Below are 25,951 nucleotides of genomic sequence, written 5' to 3' on the forward strand. Positions count from 1 at the left end.
ATGGACAGCGGTTGTAGGAGCTATAGCCTAGCTATAACAGCAGTTCTTCTGGATCAGGCCAGTGGCCCACCTAGTCCAGCATCATGTTCTCACAGTGGCCAAGCAGATGCCTGTGGGAAGCCAACAAACAGGACCTGAGCACAGAAGCACTCTCCCACTCTCTGTTTTCTATCAACTGGGATTCAGGAGCACTACTGCCTCCAACCAAGGAGCTAACAACTTGCTCATAAATACAAGGAAGACAAAGGAGCTTGTGGTGGACTTCAGGAGACAGAAGAGCAACGTCCAGCCACTTTTGATTGATGGGGTCTGTGTGGAGAGGGTAAACAACGTTCAGATATTTGGGCATTGAATTACAAGAGGATCTGTCCTGGAGTGTCAACACAAGGGGGCTTGTGAAGAAGGCGCAGCAGAGACTGTACTTTCTGAGAATACTAAGGAAAAACCATCTTCCGCAGAAACTGCTGCTTGCCTTCTATCACTGTGCCATTGAGAGCGTGCTCACTTATGGCTTATGTGTGTGGTACGGAAGCTGGACAGGATGGGGTTGTGCAGGGTTGTTAAGGTAGCAGAGAGCATTGTTGGCTGCCCACTCTCCACCTTAGAGCAGATTTATGCCACAAGGTGCCATAGGAAGGCACTGGACATAGTAAAAGATCCATCGCATCCTGGTCACTGTCTCTTCGAGCTCTTGCCGTCGGGACGGAGATACAGGTCGATGAAGACAAGAACGAGTCGTCTTAAGAACAGCTTCTTCTCCAGAGCGATCTCAGCCCTGAATGGGAAGCCCGGACTTTGAAAGTCATCTAATCTCCCTTGCTGTATTATACTGTATTGTTTAATTAGTGTTTTTATGGAGCAGTCAAGTAATTTCGTTGTCGCCGAAGGGGGCAATGACAATAAAGATATATTATTATTATTATTATTATTATTATTATTATTATTATTATTATTATTATTATTATTATTAAAAGTGCTTCTTCTGGTTCTTTTTGGTGCAGGGGGGAAATGAAAACACTAACTTCTAAAGTGGTGTGTTTTAGAGTTTGGTTAATCCATGCACTAAGAATACTGTAACCACAAGCATTAAGAATGCTGTAGGTGTAGACCCAACTGACAGGTTTTAACAATATTTTTGTAGGACTCAAAAGCTCATGAACCTTAAGTGGATCATAGTGGAACCTCAGTTTTCGAACGCAATCCGTTCCAGAAGACCATTCAACTTCCGAAACGTTCAAAACCTGAAAACTCAATACGGAAACCTCAATACAATAGGGAAACTCAAAGTGGAAGATATGTAACATGTTCGGCTTCTGAAAATCATTCGAAAACTGGAGTAGGTCCTTCTGGGTTTTCAGCGTTCGAAAGCCGAAATGTTTGACTACGGAGGCGTTTGACAACCAAGGTTCCACTGTACAACTCAAATAAATTCCTAGTCGCACGTTAGCCACATGAAGGGAAGGCAATTCCGATGAAACATAGCTTTCTGGCAGTAAGAATCATAGAATCAAAGAGTTGGAATAGACCACAAGGGCCATCGAGTCCAACCCCCTGCCAAGCAGGAAACACCATCAGAGCACTCCTGACGTATGGTTGTCAAGCCTCTGCTTAAAGACCTCCAAAGAAGGAGACTCCACCACACTCCTTGGCAGCAAATTCCACTGTCGAACAGCTCTTACTGTCAGGAAGTTCTTCCTAATGTTTAGGTGGAATCTTATTTCTTGTAGTTTGGATCCATTGCTCCATGTCCGCTTTTCTGGAGCAGCAGAAAACAACCTTTCTCCCTCCTCTATATGACATCCTTTTATATATTTGAACATGGCTATCATATCACCCCTTACCCTCCTCTTCTCCAGGCTAAACATGCCCAGCTCCCTTAGCCGTTCCTCATAAGGCATCGTTTCCAGGCCTTTGACCATTTTGGTTGCCCTCCTCTGGACACGTTCCAGTTTGTCAGTGTCCTTCTTGAACTGTAGTGCCCAGAACTGGACACATTACTCCAGGTGAGGTCTGACCAGAGCAGAATACAGTGGCACTATTACTTCCCTTGATCTAAATAAAAATTCCTTCCAGTAGCACCTTAAAGACCAACTAAGTTAGTTCTTGGTATGAGCTTTTGTGTGCATGCACACTTCTTCAGATACACTGAAACAGAAGTTGCCAGATCCTTCTATATTTCAGTGTATCTGTTTCAGTGTATCTGAAGAAGTGTGCATGCACACGAAAGCTCATACCAAGAACTAACTTAGTTGGTCTTTAAGGTGCTACTGGAAGGAATTTTTTATTTTGACTATGGCAGACCAACATGGTTACCTATCTGTAACTTCCCTTGATCTAGATGCTATACTCCTATTGATGCAGCCCAGAATTGCATTGGCTTTTTTAGCTGCCGCGTCACACTGTTGGCTCATGTCAAGTTTGTGGTCAACCAAGCCTCCTAGATCCTTTTCACATGTACTGCTCTCAAGGCAGGTGTCACCCATCTTGTATTTGTGCCTCTCATTTTTTTTTTGCTCAAGTGCAATACTTTACATTTCTCCCTGTTAAAGTTCATCTTGTTTGTTTTGGCCCAGTTCTCTAATCTGTCAAGGTCGTTTTGAAGTGTGATCCTGTCCTCTGGGGTGTTAGCCACCCCTCCCAGTTTGGTGTCATCTGCAAATTTGATCAGGATGCCCTTGACTCCATCATCCAAGTCGTTGATGAAGATGTTGAATAAGACCGGGCCCAAGACAGAACCCTGTGGCACCCCACTAGTCACTCTTCTCCAGGATGAAGAGGAACCATTGATGAGCACCCTTTGGGTTCGGTCAGTCAGCCAGTTACAAATCCACTGAGTGGTAGCATAGTCAAGACCGCAAGAGCATAGTCAAGAGCTGTTCCACAGTGGAGTGGACTACAGTGGAATGTGTTGGACTCTCCTTCATTGGAGGTTTCCAAACAGAGGTTGGATGCCCATCTGTCAGGGATTCCTAGATGGCCCTTGGGGGTCCCTTTCCAACTCAAAAAATTCTATGATTCTATGTCCGTGTGTTGAGTGTGAGGCCAGCAGTGTATGTTGATCATACCTGGTTGCATTTTCCTTTCCTATTTCTTCCAATTTTGTAAACAGGTTTTGTTCTGCTATTTTTAATTGTTACTTGCCTTTCCCTTTCAGTGAACTTATTTGGGTTATGCCTTGGTTCTAAACCAGTGTTTTGGACGTCTTTAGCCAGATCTGCTACAGTGTAATCTGGCTTCTTTTGCCTGAGATCCCAGAAGCAGAGCGTGGTACTTTAGATTTTCTCTTTGGGATCTTGGGGACACCCAGAGCACAGCTTGAGATCTACTGGCTCCAGCTGGGTGCACAACTGCCCTACCCAATAGGGATGGTTTTTACACCCTGGATGTTGGCACCATCTGAACCACTGAGAACCAAGGACTTGAATTTTGGGCAAGGCAAGGTTTTCTTGACAGCATGAATCAGGACTGAGAAATGCCTTGGACAGCAAAGTAAGTTAATGATCGCCTGATATCAAGGAGAGGTCCCCTGACATCAAGGATCAGCATGACGAAGGAGCAACACACCATTCCGAGTCATGGCTGGCATATTGCTAGGTGATGCTGCTGGGTATTTTTTAAGCCTGGGCATTCTTTGCCTCCATTGTGCTCTGGAATGTGCCCTGTTCCGTTTTCAGAATCAACACAGAGCATTTAAACAAAAGGGGTCAGGAGGTGACTGCGTAGCAAGAATTCGCGTCAAAGGAGCAGAAATCTCAGCACCCAAAAGCTCCCGACAGGAAAAAGGGCAGCTGCAAGCAGAAGTACAAGTGCTTGTCATTTATAGCTTATCGTGGTTTTGAATAAGTAACAGGTACATATGCAAGCACGGCAGAACCAAAGCACAATTCAAAAAATATAACCAAGCAGAAAGGATTTAAGGGTAATATTCAATTAACATTTATCATTCAAAAGTGGCTTGCTTGTTTTTAAGTGGAGCCAGCTGTAGAGCAGGTGTGAGGAACCTTTTGCTCTCCAGGTGCTGATGAACTACAACTCCCATCATCCCTGGCCTTTGGCCAAGCTTGCTGGGGCTGATGGGAGTTGTAGCTCAGCAACATCTAGAGGGCCCGAGGTTCCTCACTCCTGCTCTACAGCTGGCTCTGTGTAAAAGCATGTGAGATGCAACCTGCTTCACAGAGTGGAGGGAGTGGGGCGGAGAGAAGGTTGTATACTGCCTTGCAATATTTTATAAGAAAGCATCATTAAATATACAAACAAACCAAGGATCCAGACACCGATATTTTCTAACGGGATAACTTCATAACCTGGTTCAGTAGAGAACTCACCTCATAAGCAAACACGTTCCCAGTTGTCTTGATAGCCACTATGTGAGAATTATTGGTGAACACAGTGAAGAGAACCGGGCAGTGGTATTTACCTGTTTTGGAGAAGGAAGAGGGTTCAGAAACAAGTGGCATTTATTACATGCATTGTGCAATGTGCAGCAGATGCTACAAGCAACTTTCTGAAGACTATACAGAATTATATATGTGTGTTTGTAGTTAGATACAGATGTTTTCAGGGGCTGGATTGAGGAGGAATGGTGAGGACTGTCCCTCCTGAACCTTCCTGAGAACAGGAGGATAGATTTATAACAGTGGTTTGCAGAAGGCCATAGTTCAGAGGCTGCAGAAGGGAGAAGCTGGGAAATATTGGGAGAGGAACAGCAGGAAGAAGCAGCACCAGGGGAGAAACAGCTGACAGATTCAGTGTCTTTGGAAAGTATTCCTGATCTCCCCTCTTCCCAGGACCAGGCAGGCACTGAGAGTAGTAGAACAGAAAGCTCAGAGGCAGAAAGCTCAGATCAGCCAACACAGGGATGACATAGAATAGGAGAGACAAAGGGGGATGGGACTTTATTCAGAGCAATGCCATTATCTAAGTGATACTGCATTTGTCTCTCTGTGTGAATACTGAATAAAGTAAAGGTAAAGGTAAAGGGACCCCTGACCATTAGGTCCAGTCACAGACGACTCTGGGGCTGTGGTGCTCATCTCGCTTTATTGACCGAGGGAGCCAGCATACAGCTCCCGGGTCATGTGGCCAGCATGACTAAGCCGCTTCTGACGAACCAGAGCAGCGCACGGAAACGCCGTTTACTTTCCCACTGGAGCGGTACCTATTTATCTACTTGCATGTTGAAGTGCTTTCAAACTGCTAGGTGGGCAGGAGCAGGGACCGAGCAACGGGAGCTCAGCCCGTCGCGGGGATTCGAACCGCCGACCTTCTTGGCAAGTCCTAGGCTCTGTGGTTTAACCCACAGCGCCATCTGCATCCCACTGAATAAAGTACTTGGTAAGAACTCTTCTTGTTTATCTGCTTCTTGGCTGCCACTGTGGGAGGGATCAGATTCCCCAAAGCCTGACAGATATATAGATATAGATACATACATATAGATATATAAGAACACCTTTCAGCAGAAGTGGCTGATGGCTAACAAATCCAACGGTTGCTCCTCCATTCCTTTCTTCCTCACAACAACCTTGTGAAGCTGAGAGTTATTGGCTTTTATGGGTAAGTGGAGATCTGAACTCAGGTCTCTCTGGTCCTAGTCTGGGACTCTAACCACTACACTGCACTGGCTCATCACGCAACATTCCAAAAAATTATGGCCTTTTCAAGTGCAACAGCTGCAACCTAATGGTACGTGTGCACCACAAAGCAGAAATACATTCACATATCAATCCATGTTCTTTTGCAGTTCTCGAAATGGTCTAACAATCAATCCCTATCCCCAGGGAATTCTGGGAACTGCAGCTCTTCTGTGGGGGGGGGGGAAATAGGAGGGTCTTCTAACAACTCTCAGCATATTGGACAAACTACACCTCCCAGGATTCTTTGTGGGAAGTCATGACTGTTTAAAGTGCATAAGAAGATGGGGCCTATGCAAGAGAGAACTTCAGATTGCATAACCCATCTGGGCAATGGTCTGTGTCACTCTGCATTCTGTGCGGCATCTATTCACATTTCCAGCTCCTTTAAATAGAAGGGGGAGGGGGGAAGCTTTCAAAAGACTCAAGAGTGCCGACTCACCATTGCTGTTTTTAGCAAAGTTCAGTTTGATGAGAGATTTGGCCTCCAGCTTCTGCAGGGGGTAAACAAACATAGCGGTTAATCATCGTCCCTGGCACTGACCCCAAAGAGAAACGAAGAAAGTAACCATGGCATTAAGTGACTCAGAGCGCGCAGCGCAGATGCTCTCGCCACCACACAGATACAGAGAGAAAACCATCCGCCCAAGATGTGCTGCTGAATTGAACGGGCATCCTGGACATGACACCATCCACACAATCACATGACTTATTTATTTATTAATTGGTTTCTTTAAAGTAAACCGGAAACAGCCCTCTCCAAATCCACATCAGGCATCTGTAAGGGAATTTTTTAATTTTCTGCACCCAGCGATGCACCTTTTACTTGGATTCAAGATTAAAGCTGCAGTTGGCACCAACAGCCCCCCCCCCCCGCCACCAATGAAAATAGCAAATGGGGGCAAGTGTTCGAAATCTGAAACATGCCAGGCACATTTTGCTACTGGCGCTGGGTCCAACTGCAACCACATGGAGATTTCTGGGCACCAGGTTGGCAGCCACAGTTTAAAAACCTCTGCTTTAGTCCATAGTTGATACCATTTCCATTTCTACTGTGTTTCTCTTTCTTGCATACCGAGACGAGTGAACTGTTGTAAGAGTAAAGTACAATCAAGCGATGGGAGTTGAGATCACAGAATCGTAGAATTGTAGCATTGGAAAGGACCCTGAGGGTCACCCTGGGGAACAGACATTCCGCTGCGGCGACCACAGCCTAGAATTAAGATACAATTTGACACCCAGTTTATATATCTGAGATTCTAACACTGAATTGGGGGGTAGGGTGGGGCGCAAGACTGCACTGAGACCTCAGAGAGGCAAATTACACCAGAAAACCAATGAAAATGTGGTCCTCAACACCTATTAGGTTAACATTATGGGAGATATTTGCTTTATGAACAAAACCTCCCCCTCTTAAAAGAGCAAACCCAAACAAAGTTGTGTTGTGTGTGTGTGTTATTGTTTTTTACTTTGATATGTATTTTTGAGTTTTTATGTTGCAAACCGCCATGAGGTCCTCAGACAGAGGATTAGTATAGAAATTTAATAAAGAATAAAGAATAAAAATAAAAAGGGACTGCACTTTCTTCAAAGAAAACGCTTTTTAAAAGAAAAAATCTTGCATGGTCATGGTGAGGAATGTGTGCTGGTCTTGGGTTAGGGTACGTTTAGGGAAGGTTGATGCAAGGGGGACTGTTGCTGTTACCAATAATTGTTTGTATCCTTGTTTTTAAATCTTGCTATGATTCATGTGGAAATTGTTTGATTTGGCTGTGTACTTTTTTGAGTGTTTTATTTATTGTTTTTGACTATTACAGTTATATTTGTTAACTATGTAATTTGTTTCCTGCTGTAAGCCACCTTGAGCGTGGTTTTAGCTATGGAAAGGTGGCATAAATAAATATAAATAAATAATTTTTTATTTATACCCCGCCCTTCCCGGTTCAGAAAACCGGGCTCAGGACAGCTAGCAACTAATTTAAAACACTTAATTGTAATACAACATAAAATACAGTATAAAATACAGTATACGGCATAAAATACAGTATAAAAGCATGAATAACAATAAAATTCAAAGTTCAAAAATCAATTTGGGGGAAATCCATCCAATAAGCATTAGATAGTCACCAGGGCTAGCTGGCTGAATTAGTCCTACTTGGAGCAGCGAGGAGGCCAGGGGAGAATTAGCTGTGGGGTCTCAGAGCGGGTAATCTTCCTAAAAGGGGAGGGGGAGGGAAAGAAAATGATGTATGTATGTACCGTATTTTTCGCTCTATAGGACGCACTTTTTCCCCTCCAAAAATTAAGGGGAAATGTGTGTGCGTTCTATGGAGCGAATGCAGGCTCCTTGGCTTCAGCGATAGCAACGCGAAGCCTCCGAAGCGCAGAGGGAGCGCTCCCGCTGTGCTCCGGAGGCTTCGGGTTCCTTTTGCTGAAGCTAGGAGAGCAAGACACTCCTGGCTTCAGCAGAGAGGGAGAACTGTGCAGCGCCCCTTCAGTGAAGCGGGAGAAGAAATGGAAGGGGCTCCGTTTCTCCTGCCGCTTCACTAAAGGGGAGCTGGGCAGAGAGGGGGAGAATATTTTCCCCCCCTTGTTCTCCCCCTTTAAAACAAGGTGCGTCCTATGGTCGGGTGCATCCTATAGAGCAAAAAATACGGTATGTATTATTACTTTAAAAATGCATGCTGTTGGTCAGTGTCATGGCATTTGCTTTGCACGCAGAAGGTCTCGGGTTCAATCCCTAGCTACCTCCAGAGAGCTGAGAAAGTTCTCTAAAACCCGGGAGATTCATTGCCAGTCAGTGGAGACAGTGTTGAGCTAGATGAACCAACAGGCTGACTCAGTAAAAAGCAGTGTTAGAAACTGGGATAGGAATACTAAGAGCCATGTGGCTCCTGGGACATAGGTTGTGGGTGCCAAAACAAAATGTCTAGGCACCTTCTTCTTCTTTTTGCTGCCCCACTACCAGACCAGGCAGCCCAGCAGCAAAAAATTTTTTTAATGCTGCCGGGAGAATCAGGGTGTCTGCAGAGTAGTGCGGCAGCAAAAGATGTGTCTTTTGCTACTGCTCTACCCCGCCAAACACCTGATTCACCCAGCAGTGCGGCAGTAAAAAACAACGACGGGTGCATCTTTTGCTGCCACTGTGCCTGGCAGACCAGTTGACTGCAGCCAGGCAGGTGGAGATGCCAGGCGCCAAGTGTGGCTCCACCCATTCACAAAAGGCTGGATGCCAGTTGCAAAATGTGCTCGGCACCCAGCTAATTTTGAAAGCTGGTAAAAAGCAGCGCTCCTGTGTTTGGGAAGGGTCATGGCTCAGTGGAAGAAGAGCTGCTTGGTCAGCAGAAGGTTCCAGGTTCAACCACTGACATTTCCAGATAGGCCTGGGAAAGACTCCCTGCCTGAAACCTTGGAGACCTGGTCTCAGGCAATGTGGGCAACAGTTGTTGGACCAATAGCCTGACTTGGTAGAAGACAGTTCCATATGTTCCTATGCTAAATGGAATGTAGGACATTCACATCTAGCTTGGTCCTATATCAACTCTGTTATTAAGTGCAATACTAGAGGACCCTTCTAGGTACTTCCCAATTTCTGAAGGACAGGTATAGGGCTACTACAAAGAGCCTTTTCAGTGGTGGCACCTCTGCTACGGAACCTCCTTCCTTTAATAGTTCATTTGGCATCAAATCAGATGTCCTTTAGGTGCCCAGTTGAAATGATCTCGATTTCATGGTCTTTTATTTTTAGACTGCACAACTTCTTCAATGGATATAAACACACCAGACCAAGACAAAAGCACCAAACCATTAGGAAGCATGCATCTCCAACCTTCCCCTTTGCACTCTAAATGATTAAGGCTAGCATATCAGTAAAAACTGAATGGAAGCGGTCCATACAAGATGGAACACACCCAGTTCCAATATCTGACAGTACAAGAACACTATTTTAACCTTCTTTCTCTTTTAATTCCATTAACATCTTATGTAACAAATGGGGAATGCGTTTCGGCCAGAGCGCCACATTCTCTCGCTTGAGGGATCATCAGGGGGGCCACATTCCATTGATGGGTGAGGCCAGAGGCAAAAGAAGTGACTCTCACCTTTGCACGGTAGGCTGCGTTCCAAAATTCATTCATCCAGAGGATGCTACACACACATGCATACACTTTTCCATCCAGGCAAGCAAGAAGCATTATCTTAGGTCAAGGACACATTCCAAGACAGGCAAAAGTACTCAAGGAGGACATGGAGAAAGGCTGGTGAGGGGTGCAGCTTGTGAGAGTCCCAAGGGCCAGGAAAAGTCCTGGAGGGCCACATTTGGTTGCCCATCACCACTTCACACAACAATCTTAGAAAATAGTTTTTTTATTTTACTTCTTCATTTCTTTCAGGGGAGATTATCATAACTCCTCCAGCATCACTCCACTTTTCCTTCCGTTTTTGTTTCTTTTTTGGGGGTTTCAGATTGCCAATAAAACCAAAGCAGAGTCTTAATCGCTAGCCGAAGATAAATGAAAGAACCCCCCAGAGTGAAACTTGCATTTCCAGCTTGCTGCGGCCCAAATTAAAAGGACTTTGCACGAAAAGCAGAGCAGGGCAACCCTCGCAGCAAAGGCATTCGTATGAGAGCCAGCCAAGCTGATTGAAAGTGACAACTCCAAAAAGGATTTCCGCTGGAAGGTTATAGAGTGCGCTAGTTATTACTGCAATTAGTCTTATTAATTTGACCACTAAAATAACCACCGATATAATTTTGGGGGGCTTAGAAAAACATAAGCGATGGATCCAATGCCTATCTTACTCCATGGAAACTAATGGATATAACTAAGTCATCTCTAAGTGTCTACTTTCAGTAGAACTAAGTGGGAGAAAACCCACAGACTGTGATTTCTCTCTTGGTTTTGCAAACGAGATTCAGTAACTGATGGATGGGCTCTTCATGTAATCCAGGTGTTGGGAGCCAGTCTTCCTCCAGATGTTGCTGGATGGCAGCTCCCATCAATCTTGACTACTGGCCATGCTGGCTTGATAGCTCATAGCAGCTGGAGACCAACAAGTGAAGGGTCATATGTTTCTCATCCCTGACATAAATAGTAAGCTAGATGAACCAATGGTCTGATTCTGTGCAAGGCAGCTTCCCAGGTATGGGTTGAAAACAGGGTGCTGCAAGGACACCCACTTTACTTTGATGAAACACAGACAGGCATACTGGACGTCTTTGCTAGAACACTGCAAAACACGTGTCAAAGGCTTGGCATCAAAAATCTGCCTACCTAAAATCTACCACTGCCCTAAAGGCTTTCCCCAAAAACAATCCCAAGACCTGCAGTTTGTTAAGGGTGCTGAGAGCTGTTAGAAGACCCCCACACAGATTGATCATTCCCATCACCCATAATAAACCACAGATCCCTGTATTCTTTGGGGTGAAACCTTGACAGTTAAAAGTGGTATAAAAGTGCTTTAAATGTGATCTACCACACCAAAGCACAAAGTCCCACAGATATTGAGGGCCAGCTCCAAGGGTCTTCTGGTGGTTCCCTCACTGCGAGAAGTGAAGCTAAGGGAACCAGGCAAAGGGCCTTCTCAGAACTGGCACCCTCCCTGTGGAACGCCCTCCCATCAGATGTCAAGGAGATAAATAGCTATGCAAGTTTTAGGAGACACCTGAAGGCAACCCTATATAGGGAACTTTCTAATGTTTAATGTTTTATTATTTCTTTATATGTGTTGGAAGCCGCCCAGAGTAGCTGGGGCAACCCAGCCAGATGTAAATAATATTTTTATTTATTTATTATTAGATAATTATTTAGGGATGGGTTCTCAGGGTGAAGGTCTACTAGTATCACTCCCTAACAGAGGTAGCAGGTAGCTGGCCAGGGATTTTAAAGGCAGTGCATTATCACAGCTAGGTGATAATTGCATTGAACATAGGAATAGTTCCTTTGAAATTAGCAGAGCACTCAGATTCAAGCTTTGGCATTTGAAGAGCTGTATTCTATCAGCTGGCGATGAGCTAGCTCATAGAATCCTTCTTTCAGCATGGCCTAGAGAGGTTGTCTCTTGGAGGGATTTCTCTGCCCCCCCCAAATACTGTACCCTATTGTGTCAGCCAGTAAATTAGGTCCCATTAGTTTGTGATGCTGGCATTCAATGAGAAAGGTCCTAGCTCAGTAGGAGAGCATCTGCTTTCCATGCAGAAGGTCCCAGATTCAATCCCTGGCATCTCTACGTAGGGCTGGGAGAAAAACCCCATTTGAAATCCAGGAGGGCTGCTGCCAGCCAGTGTAGACAACAGTAAGGTGGATGGACCAGTAATCTGAGACTGGTTCCTACTGTGACAGAGGTCAGAGTCTCACTACTGCAACCTTGGTAGTCTGTGAGGGAGAATAAAATATTGAGACTCTTCCTTGGGTCAAAGGGGCTCTAGGTGAAGAAGAAGAAGAAGAAGAAGAAGAAGAAGAAGAAGAAGAAGAAGAAGAAGAAGAGAAGGAGGAGGAGGAGGAGGAGGAGGAGGAGGAGGAGGAGTTTGGATTTGATATCCCGCTTTATCACTACCCGAAGGAGTCTCAAAGCGGCTAACAATCTTCGTTCCCTTCCTCCCCCACAACAAACACTCTGTGAGGTGAGTGGGGCTGAGAGACTTCAGAGAAGTGTGACTAGCCCAAGGTCACCCAGCAGCTGTGTGTGGAGGAGAGGGGAAGCAAACCCGGTTCACCAGATTACGAGTCCACCGCTCTTAACCACTACAGCACACTGGCTCTGGTGAAAGAAGTTAGCCTAGAGACAAGCGAAGAAGATTCATGGTGATCTCTGGCATTAACACCAGTGAACTCTAGGATCAAGAGTTGTCCTGAAGGTGAAGGACTTCCTAGGCTTTGCCATAAGGAATAAGGGTTGCTGGGAAGGTGTTTGCTTGTTTGTTATTGGAATTTTTTGATCAAAAAGCATGGAATACTGTAAAGTACAAATGATATTCAAACCAGAATGAAGTCCTGCCTGGAGATCTTGAAGGGATTAACTTGAATATAGTCAGAGTGGAGGATGAAGGAGGAGGAGCTGGCTCAGTGTTCCTGCTTTCCGTCTCCAACAGGGGAAAAGGAACAGAAAGCAACTAGGTCATGTTGAACCCAAACGATTCTAAAGCTCTGGGAGCCAGGATATAATCAACAGATTGTTCCAAGCTCATAAAAGTAATGAAAAGATTGCAAAGAGGTTCTTGCAGTAAACAGCGATGATTCAGACAAGAACTTCCTTGCAAAGCGCGGTCCATATGGACTCATGCTACTCCCACACGATCCTGTGACTTGGAGCCATCTGTAAAAAAAAAAAAAAATGCAACGTAATTTGTTGTTAGCAGCATGGATAATACAGCTGCCGGTAAAACTAGAGGGGCATTGTGGCCCGTGGAAGCCAGCCAAATAAATGCAAAGGTTTACAAAGCCTGACGGTCCAGGAAGTGCGTAAGAATATTAGTGAAACAATGCTGTCCAGTGATCATTTCCGTCTTTTTCCAGGAAATGGAAGGCAAGCCAATCATGCATGAAGCTGGCAGCACCGCTTCATGTTGCAGAATCTGGGTTATCATGACGCAGAATTTAAATTAATGTGCAAAGACCCAGTTTGACATGCGTTTTTTCTTTTAAAAAATTAATTCTGAATGGGTTTACCGCACCATTTATTTAGATAAAACAGAAATCAACATCACGGCACGTCATACTGCTGATGCTTGGGGTACGGGTGCTGCCTTTTATCCCCCCCCCCAAAAAAAACACACACCAGCCAAGAGACTTTTGGCAAGGCAGCCTCCTTTCTGGCAATTAGGAGCAAGCCTAGGCACTGAGCTCTCTCTCTCTTCCCGTCTGCCAGCTGACACGGCTCACCCCTCCCAGGACTGAGGAGGGCAGCCCCTCCCGCCCCTCCCGGCTGCCGCCATCACACAAAAGCAGCAGCTCTTTGACTGTGTAGGTTAGTGGGGCACCAGGGCAGACCGAAGATGAAACAAGCCGAACGGCTGAAATTGATTGCCCTTCTGCCACGGACAAGTGTGTGATGGATGAGCCAGCCGACAAATTCTCACACGGCCATTTGTCACGCACGTAGGGTGCCACGCTGCATTAAAAGGATTTGTAGCCAACGACATCAAAAGGCTGCACCAGGCACTGAGAGAAAAGGAGGTCTCTTCCTTCTACCGAGCACCCCACACAGATAAGGAGGGTGGGGGTACCTCTTGAAGGCAGCTTGGAAGCTGCAGCCGGCACAGAAGTCTCATCTCCTGCCTTTCAGGTAAAAGGTAAAGGGACCCCTGAACATTAGGTCCAGTTGTGACCGACTCCGGGGTTGTGGCACTCACCTCGCTTTATTGGCTGAGGGAGCCGGTGTACAGCTTCCAGGTCATGTGGCCAGCATGACTAAGCCGCTTCTGGCGAACCAGAGCAGCGCACGGAAACGCCATTTACCTTCCCGCTGGAGCGGTACCTAATTATCTACTTGCACTTTGATGTGCTTTCGAACTGCTAGGTTGGCAGGAGCAGGGACCGAGCAACAGGAGCTCACGCCGTCGCAGGGATTTAAACCACGGACCTTCTGATCGGCAAGTCCTGGGCTCTGTGGTTTAACCCACAGAACTGCGTAATAACAAACCAACATAGGAAGTTGCCTGATATCAAGTCAGACTACTGGCAGCAGCTCCTAGGATTTCAGCTGGCAGTTCTTGCCCTGGAGATGCCACTGCCATGCATTGAATCTGAGACCTTCTGTGTGCAAAGCAGATGCTCTACCACTGCGCTGCAGCCCTTCCCTCAAGGCACAGAAACGTGGGAAGTTAGAGTAATAGAACTGTAGAGTTGGAAGGGACCCCAAGGATCATCTAGTCCAACCCTCTGCAATGAAGGAATATGCAGCTGTGCCCAACAGGGATCGAACCTGCAACCTTGGCATTATCAGCACCATTCTCTTATCAACTGAGCCTTATACAGAGTCATACCATTAGTCCAACTGCTTAAGCATTGTCTACGCTGACTGGCAGCAGCTCTCCAGGGATTGAGGCAAGGGGTCTCTCTCCCTGCCCTGCCTGGACATGCCAGGGACGGAACCTGGGACCTTCTGCATGTAGATTCTCTTACTACTGAACTACAGTGGTACCTCGGGTTAAGTACTTAATTTGTTCCGGAGGTCCGTCCTTAACCTGAAGCACCACTTTAGCTAATGGGGCCTCCTGCTGCCGCTGTGCCACCGCCGCACGATTTCTGTTCTCATTCTGAAGCAAAGTTCTCAACCTGAGGTACTATTTCTGGGTTAGCGGAGTCTGTAACCTGAAGCATATGTAACCTGAGGTACCACTGTATAGCCATTCCCCAACCAACGTATCACCCACCTATTCTCATGTTTAAGCCAGTGCACCATTGTGGTTGACTAGATTCAGGGAAACCCAAGTTCAAATCCCCAGTCAGCCATGATGTTCTTGGGCCGACGTCTACTTTACAGCCAAAACTACCTTACACAGTTGTTTGTTGTGAGGATAAAAAGGGGAAGAGGAAGTGTTCCGGCCTATGCTCCTTAGAAGAGGGGCACAATAAAAATAAAGAATACGTCACCAAAAATATGCACCTGTCCGTATTCATCAGCACTAGATGCCAGTGTAGCTCAAGGTGCAAGTTCTAAATGTCAGCTACCAAGCCAAGTTCAATGGGTTGGTACCAAAATACAAAACCCTGTACAGCTCAGGACCAGGTTACTTGAGAGATGGCCTTATCCCTTAATAGAGCCCTATGATCTGCTGGAAATTTCTAAATCTCAGAAGCCTGCTCTGCAGCAACTTAGAGCAGGGCTTTTAGTGTGGCTGCCCCTGTTCTGTGGAATAGCATTCTCCTCAAGATACAACACATCACAACAGCAGTTCTCTGGGTGGCGTAGAAAACAAAACAGATTTTTAAAAGACCACCTTTCCCCAATACAGTGGTACCTTGGGTTACATACGCTTCAGGTTACATATGCTTTAGGTTACAGACTCCGCTAACCCAGAAATAGTGCTTCAGGTTAAGAACTTTGCTTCAGGATGAGAACAGAAATCAGGCTCCGGCGGCGCGGCAGCAGCTGGAGGTCCCATTAGCTAAAGTGGTTCTTCAGGTTAAGAACAGTTTCAGGTTAAGTACGGACCTCGGGAACGAATTAAGTACTTAACCCAAGATACCACTGTAACGAGAACGAAGAGTTAATAGACCAGCAATCCTTCAATGACTTGCGGGATATCTTCCGAGAGAAGAAAAGGCTAAGGAGCAAACCCTTATACAGTGGTGCCTCGCAAGACGAAAAGAATCCGTTATGTGATTCTCTTCATCTAGCGGTTTTTTTCGTCTTGCGAAGCAAGCCCATTGAAGGATTAGCGGCATAGCGCTATTAGCGGCTTTTAGAGGCTTTTAGCGGCTTATCTGCTGATCGGATCAGCTGATAAGCGGCTTAGCGCTATTAGCGGCTTTTAGCGGCTTATCTGCTGATCGGATCAGCTGATAAGCGGCTTAGCGGCTTAGAAAAAGGGGGGGGAGGGGAAAAAAACCAGCAGGAACTCGCAAGACATTGTCGTCTTACGAAGCAAGCCCATAGGAGATTCGTTTTGCGAAGCACCTCCAAAACGGAAAACTCTTTCGTCTAGCGAGTTTTCCGTCTTGCGAGGCATTCGTCTTGCGGGGCACCACTGTACTAATCTGGAGTGGAGTCCCTAAGATGGATGGATGGTGTCTCGTGCACCTCCTTCTGTCAACTCCTGCAGCCAGTCTGGTGCCAAATGTATTGCTCTGCTTTTCTTTGGTCCACATCAGTGAGACCAAGAGGGGAGCATTATTGTCTGGGCAGCCCAGGACCTCCAGATACACTGCCCAGCCTTGCGCTCCAAAGAGGTCACTTCAGTGCTGCTAACACAGTGGTTTGACTTCACCCCTGGAGGTGCACTTCTTTGTCTCTCGGGACAAATGGATGTGGCCGCCACCAACAACAAATTAAAGCCATACGAGGAAACACCCATTCCAAATCCAGTTGGAGTGGAGTTGGCTCACAGCAGTGTGCAAATTGTAGGAGAAGCAGAAGATTTACAGGGCCCCTAAAGGCAAGCTGTGCTGCATCACAACTCCCATCAGTCCCATTAGAGCAGGTATAGGTAAACTCAGCCCTCCAGATGTTTTGGGATTACAATTCCCATCATCCCTGACCACTAGGGATGATGGGAGTTGTAGTCCCAAAACATCTAGAGGGCCGAGTTTGCATATGCCTGCATTAGAGCGTCCAGTGGTCAGGGATGATGGGAGTTGGAGTCCCACAACATCCACAGGACACAATGTTAGCTATGGCTGCTTTAATGAAATCCACAGATCTATTCCCAACTGCCACTTAAGCCAAAGAATGCTCACCTGCAAGCTATCTAAAAACAGTAGCTAAAGGGGCCAAGCCAAAAGTCCAAGTCAGCCAGATCTACTGAGCTGTGCATGTTCTGCAGCTGGGCAAGAAAAATAGAGAAATCACAAGACACACCACAGTGTTAGTTTCTCTTGAACTGTAACCATAGTGCCGGTATCAAAGCCCAACAATCCAGGTAAGGGATATGACATTATCCCTTGGAACAACTCTGTGGAAGCCGGGGAGGATGTTGCAAAGGTCAATTAATAATGTTTCTCCCCTAAATGGACAGCGGCAGCACTGCACACTCCCATCTGCAGGAGATGACAATGGGAAAAGCATAACAGAAAAACAAGTATGGGAGTGAGTGGGAAGGAAGGCATGAAAATAACTCCCTAATGCGCTTGGGGAAGGTTTAGTCATCCCCAGGCTACATTTCAGGAAGAGTTATCAGTATATTATTATTATTAACACTGCATTTGCCAACCTGGCCCCCTCCAGATGTTTCAGAGCTTGCTGGGGCTGATGGGAGTTGTAGTCCAAAAGGGCGCCAGGTTGGCGGATGCTGGATTAACACATCATAGAAAAGGCGCAGATTTTCCCACCTGCTCCTTCCAGAATACCCATCAGCTATTAAAACCCCCGCAACTTCCATTGGAGGAGAAAAACAAGGCAGACAACAGGCATTCAGAACCTATCACCGGCTGGCTGCAGCGCATACAAAATTTACTAAGAAGCCCCCTGCTAAAGTAACACTTATCCTGTTTGGTTCATGGACAGCGTTGCAGTTCATAATCATGAAACAGTGGTTAATTAGAGGGATTCCTGGATTGTTTGTTAGCGCCACAAAGGGGCTATGTGCTCGGAGAAGAGGCTCATTATTACCTAGACTTATTGAGCTGAGTTGTGATTGTGAGAACACGGCAAGTGATTCATCTGCTGCCATGGAGCTGGAAATAATTCTCAATTTAACCTACCCACCTTGGAAGAATGGCAGATGAAGGTGATTGACTACATGGGATTGGCAGAAATGACTGGCAGAATCCGAGACCAGGGAAAAGAGACGGCGGAAGAAGATTGGAAGAAATTTAAGAACTATCTTAAGAAACATTGCAAAATTAATGTGTGCTAGAATGAGGTGGCTTTAAAAATCAAATGGAGTACAGCTGTAAAGATTAAGTTAAAAGAAAAGAAAGGTTGACAATTAGATAAAATTAAGAGTGAGGATTTGCTGAACTAAATATTTGAAATGGGAATGCAGAAAGGGGAGGTATGAGGAGGTCGGTGAAGTAAGTTTTAGGAAAATAAGCTTTTGAAATTATACTTGCTCTTTTTTTGTGTTTGTGTGTATTGTTTTGTTTAATATAATTTGTAAAACTTTAATAAATATCTTTTTTTTTTAAAAAAGGAAATAATTCTCAATTTAAACTAAACATGGCATATTGGCATATTGTTGTTGCAGCGCCACCTTGCACCCTTCAGCTCAGAGTGCACTAAGGTGCTAAACTTTGCACCTAGGATGTATCACTTCAGACTGTACTTAGGGGCTCACTCTGACAGAACATTTTCCATACCAAAAGAACAAAAGAAACCTGTGCAGACAAAGCTAGCACATCAGGAATAAGGCTCAGCAATTTGAATACTTCTTGTCACCAATGTACTATTTTCTCCATTGGGGGGGTGGGGTCTGTATGGAGGAGCATTCAGCAATGGCCAACTTGCACCTCCCAGTACATTTCCGAGCACAATTCAAAGTGTTGGCGCTGACCTTTAAAGCCCTAAACGGCCTTGGTCCAGTATACCTGAAGGAGCGTCTCCACTCCCATCGTTCTGCCCGGACACTGAGGTCCAGTGCCGAGGGCCTTCTAGCAGTTCTCTCACTGCGAGAAGCCAAGTTACAGGGAACCAGGTAGAGGGCCTTCTCGGTAGCGGCACCTCCCCTGTGGAACGCCCTCCCACCAGATGTCAAAAGAAAAACAACTACCAGACTTTTAGAAGACTTTTAGAAGACATCTGAAGGCAGCCCTGTTTAGGGAAGCTTTTAATGTTTAATAGACTACAGTGGTACCTCAGGTTAAGTACTTAATTCGTTCCAGAGGTCCGTACTTAACCAGAAACTGTTCTTAACCTGAAGCACCACTTTAGCTAATGGGGTCTCCTGCTGTTGCCGCGCTGCCGGAGCACAATTTCTGTTCTCATCCTGAAGCAAAGTTCTTAACCTGAAGCACTATGGGAGCAGCTCTGAAACGGATAAAAAAGCTTTACAGAGAACAATTAAAATTGCCCAGAATGTTATTGGGCTCCGACTACCAACCCTGGATGAGATCTTCACGTCTCGCATCTTGAAGAAGTCACATAATATTCTGAGAGATCCCACCCACCCTGCTCACAACTTCTTTGAACTATTGCCTTCGGGCAGAAGATATAGGACAATGAAAACACGAACCACACGCCTTCTGAATAGTTTCTATCCAAGAGCTCTGATTGCACTAAATAATGATCTCAGGGCCAGTTGCAAGGTTTAGCAAGCAGGGAGTAGGAAGGAATGAGATAGGTTTTAGGTTATGTTATGCCTTTAATAGGTCATGCTATATTCTGGATTATGTTATGTTTTATAGATTATGTCTGAATAGGATGAGAGTGTTGGAGATACGTGCAAATGTATATGTGAACCCGGTCTTTGGGTGGGTGTTTGATTTTCGTTGTTGTGTATACTGTGTATATACGGACAATGACAATAAATTTATCTATCTATCTATCTATCTATCTATCTATCTATCTATCTATCACTATTTCTGGGTTAGCGGAGTCTGTAACCTGAAGCGTATGTAACCCGAGGTACCACTGTATTGTATTTTAATATTCTGTTGGAAGCTGCCCAGAGTGGTTGGGGAAACCCAGCCAGATGGGCGGGGTATTAATAATAATAATAATAATAATTACAGGCTGAAGATACAGGATAACCACCTCAGTGGGAATTACGTCTCACAGAAAACAAAACCAAATACATTAAAAAAACCTTGTGTTTCTTTATGGGGAAGCTCTGGCCACAGGCCATACTGGGTCCCACAGCTGCAGAAGAACAACAACAGGCAGCCTTAAAGTCAGTGGTGAGGAACCTGGTGCCTGGCAAGGAGTCCCCTCCTGTGGTTTCTTGAAACTGGGATTCAGAAGCATTACTGCCCCTGGCAGTGGAGGTAAAACACAGCCATCGTGATTCATAGCAGCTGACAGCCTTTCTCCTCCATGAATTTGTCCGGTCCTCTTTTAAAGCCTTACAAGTCAGTGGCCATCACTTCTACGGGAGCGAGTGTCACAGTTTAACTCCACATTGTGCGAAGAAGCACTTTCTTTCTTTTGTCTGCCCTGAATCCTCTTAACGTTCAGCTTCATCAGATGCTCACAAGATCTAGTGTTCGGGGGGACGGACGGACGGACGGACGACTTTTCTCTTTTCCACTTTCTCCACCTTGTGCAAAATTTCATACACGTCTATCATGCCGTCACATTGCTACTCCAGAGTAGACCTGCTGAAGTGAACGGGCACGGCTAACTTAGGTTCATTAATTTCAACAGGTCTACTCTTGAGTAGAACTTTGTTGGGTACAACCCAACGATTCTAAGCATGCACAGGATCACACTCCTGCTCACGGATCGCTTCTCAGCCAGAATAATTCCAAAAGCCCCCCACACCTTGGGGGGCGGGTACAAGTTACAGAGAAGAGCGCCATGTGCACATCTCTACAAGAGACGATAACCCTGGTACAAAAAGATTTTTTGGGCCAAACCTTTCACACTCGTATCACAGCTGCCACCTAGTGTTTAAAAGAAATCTCTGCAGATTCCAACAAGACAGCCTCATAATAAATGTCACGTATTTCTGGGCTGTCCTGAAAACAGGCGCAAAAGTTTGAGGTTGACTGTGAAGCCCAGAATAATTGAAACCCACAGCAAATAAAAGTCCGTTCTGTTTAGATGCTATCGGCACTACTAGCCTCAATTTAGGCAAGAGATAACCGCCTTAATCCCAGGACAGCAAAAAGTTTTCCAGAAGGGTTAATTCAGGAAGCAGCAGAAGGCAGCAACCAAGGGGAGAAAGCAACAATCCACACAGGAATATAAATATGTGAAATAAGTTAAATTTAAAATGATGCTCAAGTTAACAAAGAAATTGAGGGAAAGACATTTAGGATGGCTTCATCAATAAACGGAAAGGAGGAAAAAGAGCACACAGGATTTAGGTTTGATGAGGCCCTAAGCTACTGAAGGTAATGGGGCCCTTTATATGTCCAGCTGTCCTTTGTCAACGACAAATTGTCGCTGTTTTTTATGTTGAATATATGCTATATGGTAATTTATGGACCTAATAGGTATCTAAAGCCATTTGCACATAACAAAATATGTATTTTATCAATTTTATTTGTTTTTATCTTATATTTTGGAAATGTACTTCCAGTTGTTTTTTTTTTTCATTTTTGCCCCCCCCCCAAGAGAGTGGGGCCCTAAGCTATAGCTTGTTTAGCTTATATGTAAATTCCGCACTGCATTTAGCTTTTATGTAAATTCCGCACCATCTAGAGAAACTCAATGAATGAATTAAGGTGCATATCAGTCAAATAGTCTTTCCCATATACAAAACCTCAGCTGACTGGCAGAAGCTTACTGAGGCTTTCGAAAGGAGACTTTCCCAGCCTTGCCTGGAGATGCCGGGGAATGAACCTGCGGTTTGTGCTTTTCGTTAAATATAGGAGGACCATGTGGCCAATTTCAAACTGGCATGAAGGCCACAACCGAGAAGCATGGCGCATGCTCTCACAAGTCAGGATGACACATGCGCAAATAACTTTCAAATCAGAATCAAGATAAAATGCAGAGTGGGCTGAGTCTAGGGATTAATGGGTGGACAACAAAAGTGGATTTGGAGAGTCCTTATGGTGGCTAAGATATTTATACTTCAAGCCTGGAGGGATAAATACCCATTGGGTATTACACAATGGTCTACAGCAGTGGTTTTCAATCAGTGTGCCGTGGCACCCTGGGGTGCCTTGAATGACGGTCAGGGATGCCATGGGCAACACTGACCTCTGTCCCCCTTCCTTCCTTCCTTCCCCTCCCTCCCTCCCTCCCTCCCTCCCTCCCAAGCCCTCTCGTCTGCCCCTCCCAATGGCTTGCACAGCTGTTTATTGCAGCAGCCCTGGCTATAACCTCCATAGCCAAATGGTGCCTCTGGAAGGCACCTCTCTTTAGGGCAGGGTGGGGGGCAGCTCAGAGACCAGGGGCAGCAGCAGTGGCTGCCCAGAGGACTCCCAAGGAGAGGGGAGAGGACAGGAGGCTGAGGGGAACACTCCGCAAGGGAGGGTGTTCGAAAAAGGGTGAGGGGCTGCCAGCTCGGCAGGCAAGGGGTGGCATAACTGGGCTCCTGAGCCCCACAGGGGTGCCGCAGAAAGAATGTAGTTTGTTAAGGGAGCCATGTACTCAAAAAGGTTGAAAAGCTCTGGTCTAAGGACCTCACAGCCCTGGCAACGTTTAAATGAATTTCATATATGCATAATTTACATGTGGATACCTATTTGAACATCTGCAGGGCCTACATGAATTTATTTATTTACTCGTGTACTGATGGTCACTGTATCCCCAAAGTGAACAGATTGTGGTCTACTGTTATACTAGAATTATATGTATATTATAATTTGCTTTTGTCTCTTTTATTTCTTCATTACCGTATTTTTTGCTCTATAACACGCACCAGACCATAACACGCACGTAGTTTTTAGAGGAGGAAAACAAGAAAAAAATATTCTAAACGAAATAGTGGATATATGATTTTTGTGGTTCATGCTGTGGCCACAGACATGTGATCTGACAGTGAGTTTGGAGTAGCCCAATGCAAAAATCCTGAGGATCCATGTGGATCCATGCTTTGTAACCACGGAGGAGGGAAGGAAGGGGAACCATGGATCCTCTGCTCACGACTGCAGCAGATCCCCCCCGCCACCCGCAGGCATTCGCTCCATAACACGCACAGACATTTCCCCTTACTTTCTAGGAGGAAAAAAGTGAGTGTTATGGTGCAAAAAATACAGTAATTTTATTTATTCTATTTCCCTTCCTCGCTAAATTGGCAAACAAAAATTTAATTTTAGAAAAAGCAGAGTACACCAAATCAAGAGTAAATGTGAAAGCTGGAGGGAGGCTGGGCAGCAGTCCTGCTGATGGACTACAATCCCCTTCTTCCCCAGCTGCTTGCTCCTTTGGCTGGGGCTCATGGGAGCTGGGCTGCCATCAGCTTCTAGAGGAACACAGCCCCCCTGCCCCGCCCCATCCAAGAAAACCTACCTCTCCTGTGCTTGGATTCGTCCCATACTTCTTTATCCAGGGAACGATATTCCTAAAACAAGAGCAAAAAAGATGCAGCGGATCAGATACAAAATCAGAAATGCCTGGTTCTTCCCAAAAAGTCACATGTGTTCTGGTAGAGCCTAGAGGCTTAGGAAAGTGAGCCGAGAATCCCCCAACTTAAATAGCACCTTGGATATGAGCTCACTTTCCATTAATAATAATAATAATAATAATAATAATAATAATAATAATAAAATTTATACCCTAACCATCTGGCTGGGTTTCCTCAGCCACTCTGGGAAGCTTCCAATAGAATATTATTATTATTATTATTATTATTATTATTATTATTAGTGATAAAACATCAAACATTAAAAACTTCCCTATACAGGACTGCCTTCAGATGTCTTCTAAAAGTCAGATAGTTGTTTATTTCCTTGACATCTGATGGGAGGGCATTCCATAGGGCAGGTGCCACTACCGAGAAGGCCCTCTGCCTGGTTCCCTGTAACCTCGCTTCTTGCAGTGAGGGAACTGCCAGAAGGCCCTTGGGGCTGGACCTCAGTGTCCGGGCAGAACGATGGGGGTGGAGACGCTCCTTCAGGTATCCTGGGCTGAGGCCATTTAGGGCTTTAAAGGTCAGCACCAATACTTTGAATTGTGCTCAGAAACATACTGGGAGCCAATGTAGGTCTTTCAGGACATACATTATTCTCCCCACCTATTAGCAACTTGTGACGATAAGAGCTATGTATCCTAGATGGCAGATTTGCTCAATTTTCCTTCAAGGAGAGAAGAGCTATACTAAAGGGAGGAAGGGGGGAAGAGAGGAAGACCACTGAAAAAGTAGCAACTTACAGCAAGTCAAAGATGGTGCCTTCCAGTGTGCATACAGGATATTCAAATGGCTGCAAAGATAAGCTAGAGGAGAGAAAAAAAGAAATGTGGCAATTAAGTAAATGTGAATTAAATATCAGCAGAAGAGCACAATAAGCTAGTGATGCAGTTTTACCGAAATCCTGGGATGGGGACCCCGTGGGCTTTGCATGTTCTGTTGAACGACAATTCCCAACAACATGAAGTTCAACAACATGCCCCATTCCTGACCTAAGCAATGACCACAAAGAAATAGTTCTGGGTCGGATATTCTGCAATTGGAGCTCCACCACCCAAAAAAGAGCCCTGTTCATAGTAGATCCTCACTTAAAACTCTGGGAAAGCCAGCGTGGTATAGTGGTTAAAGCATCAGACTTGGACCTGGGAAAATGGGGTTCAAATCCTCACTCGGGCCGTAAAGCTCACTGGTGACCCTGGGCCAACCTCTGTATCTCCACCTATCCTACCTCACAGGGTTGTTGTGAGGGGGAAAAGGGAAGATGGAGGATTTGGGCCACAATGAAGGAAAGATGGAATATAAACGCAGTAATAATAATATAAAATAAACAAATAAAAATAAAGTTGGGCAACCTGGAGAAAAGCCTCAGATGAAGAAATGGGCATGTTCTGACGAGTGCTTATAAGCTTCCTCAAAAGGCAATTAGAATCATAGAACTGCAGAGCTGGGAGGGACCAAGATGATCACCTAGTCCAGTCCCCTGCAATGCAGGAATCTTTTGCCCAATGTAGGACTCAACCCATGACCCTTAGATTAAGAGTCTCATGCTCTACCAATTCATGTGCTATCCCAGTGCCAAAAGAATGCTAAAGATGGCACCAGGTGGATCTCACTAGGGAGCCACAGGTGATTAAGGTGCAAAGGGGGCTATTACGAATGAACATATTAATACTGTCTACAGTTCTGGTCACCTCAACTAAAAAAGGAGAGTGATTCAAAAAGGAGGGTGATTCTAAATGATGGGTTCTAAATGAGTGATTCTAAATGATGAAGGTTCCAGGTTCAATCCCTGGTATCCCAGGCTGGAAGAGATTTCTGTCTGGAAAACTGGGGAGCAGCTGCCAGTGTACAGTATACAGTTCTGAGCTTCAGGGATCAAAATGGTCTGACTCTGCGTAAGGGAGCTTCCCATTTTCCCAGAAGAAGAAGAAGAAGAAGAAGAAGAAGAAGAAGAAGAAGAAGAGGAGGAGGAGGAGGAGTTTGGATTTGATACCCCGCTTTATCACTACCCGAAGGAGTCTCAAAGCGGCTAACATTCTCCTTTCCCTTCCTCCCCCACAACAAACACTCTGTGAGGTGAGTGGGGCTGAGAGACTTCAGAGAAGTGTGGCTGGCCCAAGGTCACCCAGCAGCTGCATGTGGAGGAGCGGAGACGCGAATCCGGTTCACCAGATTACGAGTCTACCACTCGTAACCACTACACCACACTGGCTCTAAGAATGATAAAGGAATTAAATTAGATTTTAATATTTCTATTAAATATTGCTCACCTGCAGTGATCAAAAGGTAGACGTCTGAAGTTGGACTGTGGAATTTCTGTTCAATTAAAACAAAATAAAAACATTTCACACACACATCATGTTCAACCTGGGATAAACAGATTGTTTTCCTGATTATAATGCTAGAGCTTCTGTCTCAGTTTCTAACATTCCTTTTACAATGCATTAATGAACCGTGGATTTCTGATCGATACACCATGTTA

General features: G+C 45.3%; 1 protein-coding gene across 1 annotated transcript in view; it reads right to left on the minus strand.

Annotated features, from left to right (window-relative positions):
- PPIL2 (peptidylprolyl isomerase like 2) overlaps positions 1–25,951 on the minus strand; it is a 77,401-nt gene that overhangs the window by 45,346 nt on the left and 6,104 nt on the right. Inside the window, exons 3-7 of the mRNA XM_083479057.1 lie at positions 25,740–25,785; positions 24,213–24,275; positions 23,352–23,403; positions 6,073–6,124; positions 4,326–4,417 (exon numbers count right to left, since the gene is read on the minus strand). Coding sequence (XP_083335183.1) covers positions 4,326–4,417; positions 6,073–6,124; positions 23,352–23,403; positions 24,213–24,275; positions 25,740–25,785 — 305 coding nt within the window. The remainder of the gene's footprint in view (positions 1–4,325; positions 4,418–6,072; positions 6,125–23,351; positions 23,404–24,212; positions 24,276–25,739; positions 25,786–25,951) is intronic.

The sequence above is a fragment of the Podarcis liolepis genome (assembly GCF_965112155.1).
Source record: "Podarcis liolepis genome assembly, chromosome: 15".
Classification (NCBI taxonomy): domain Eukaryota; kingdom Metazoa; phylum Chordata; class Lepidosauria; order Squamata; family Lacertidae; genus Podarcis; species Podarcis liolepis.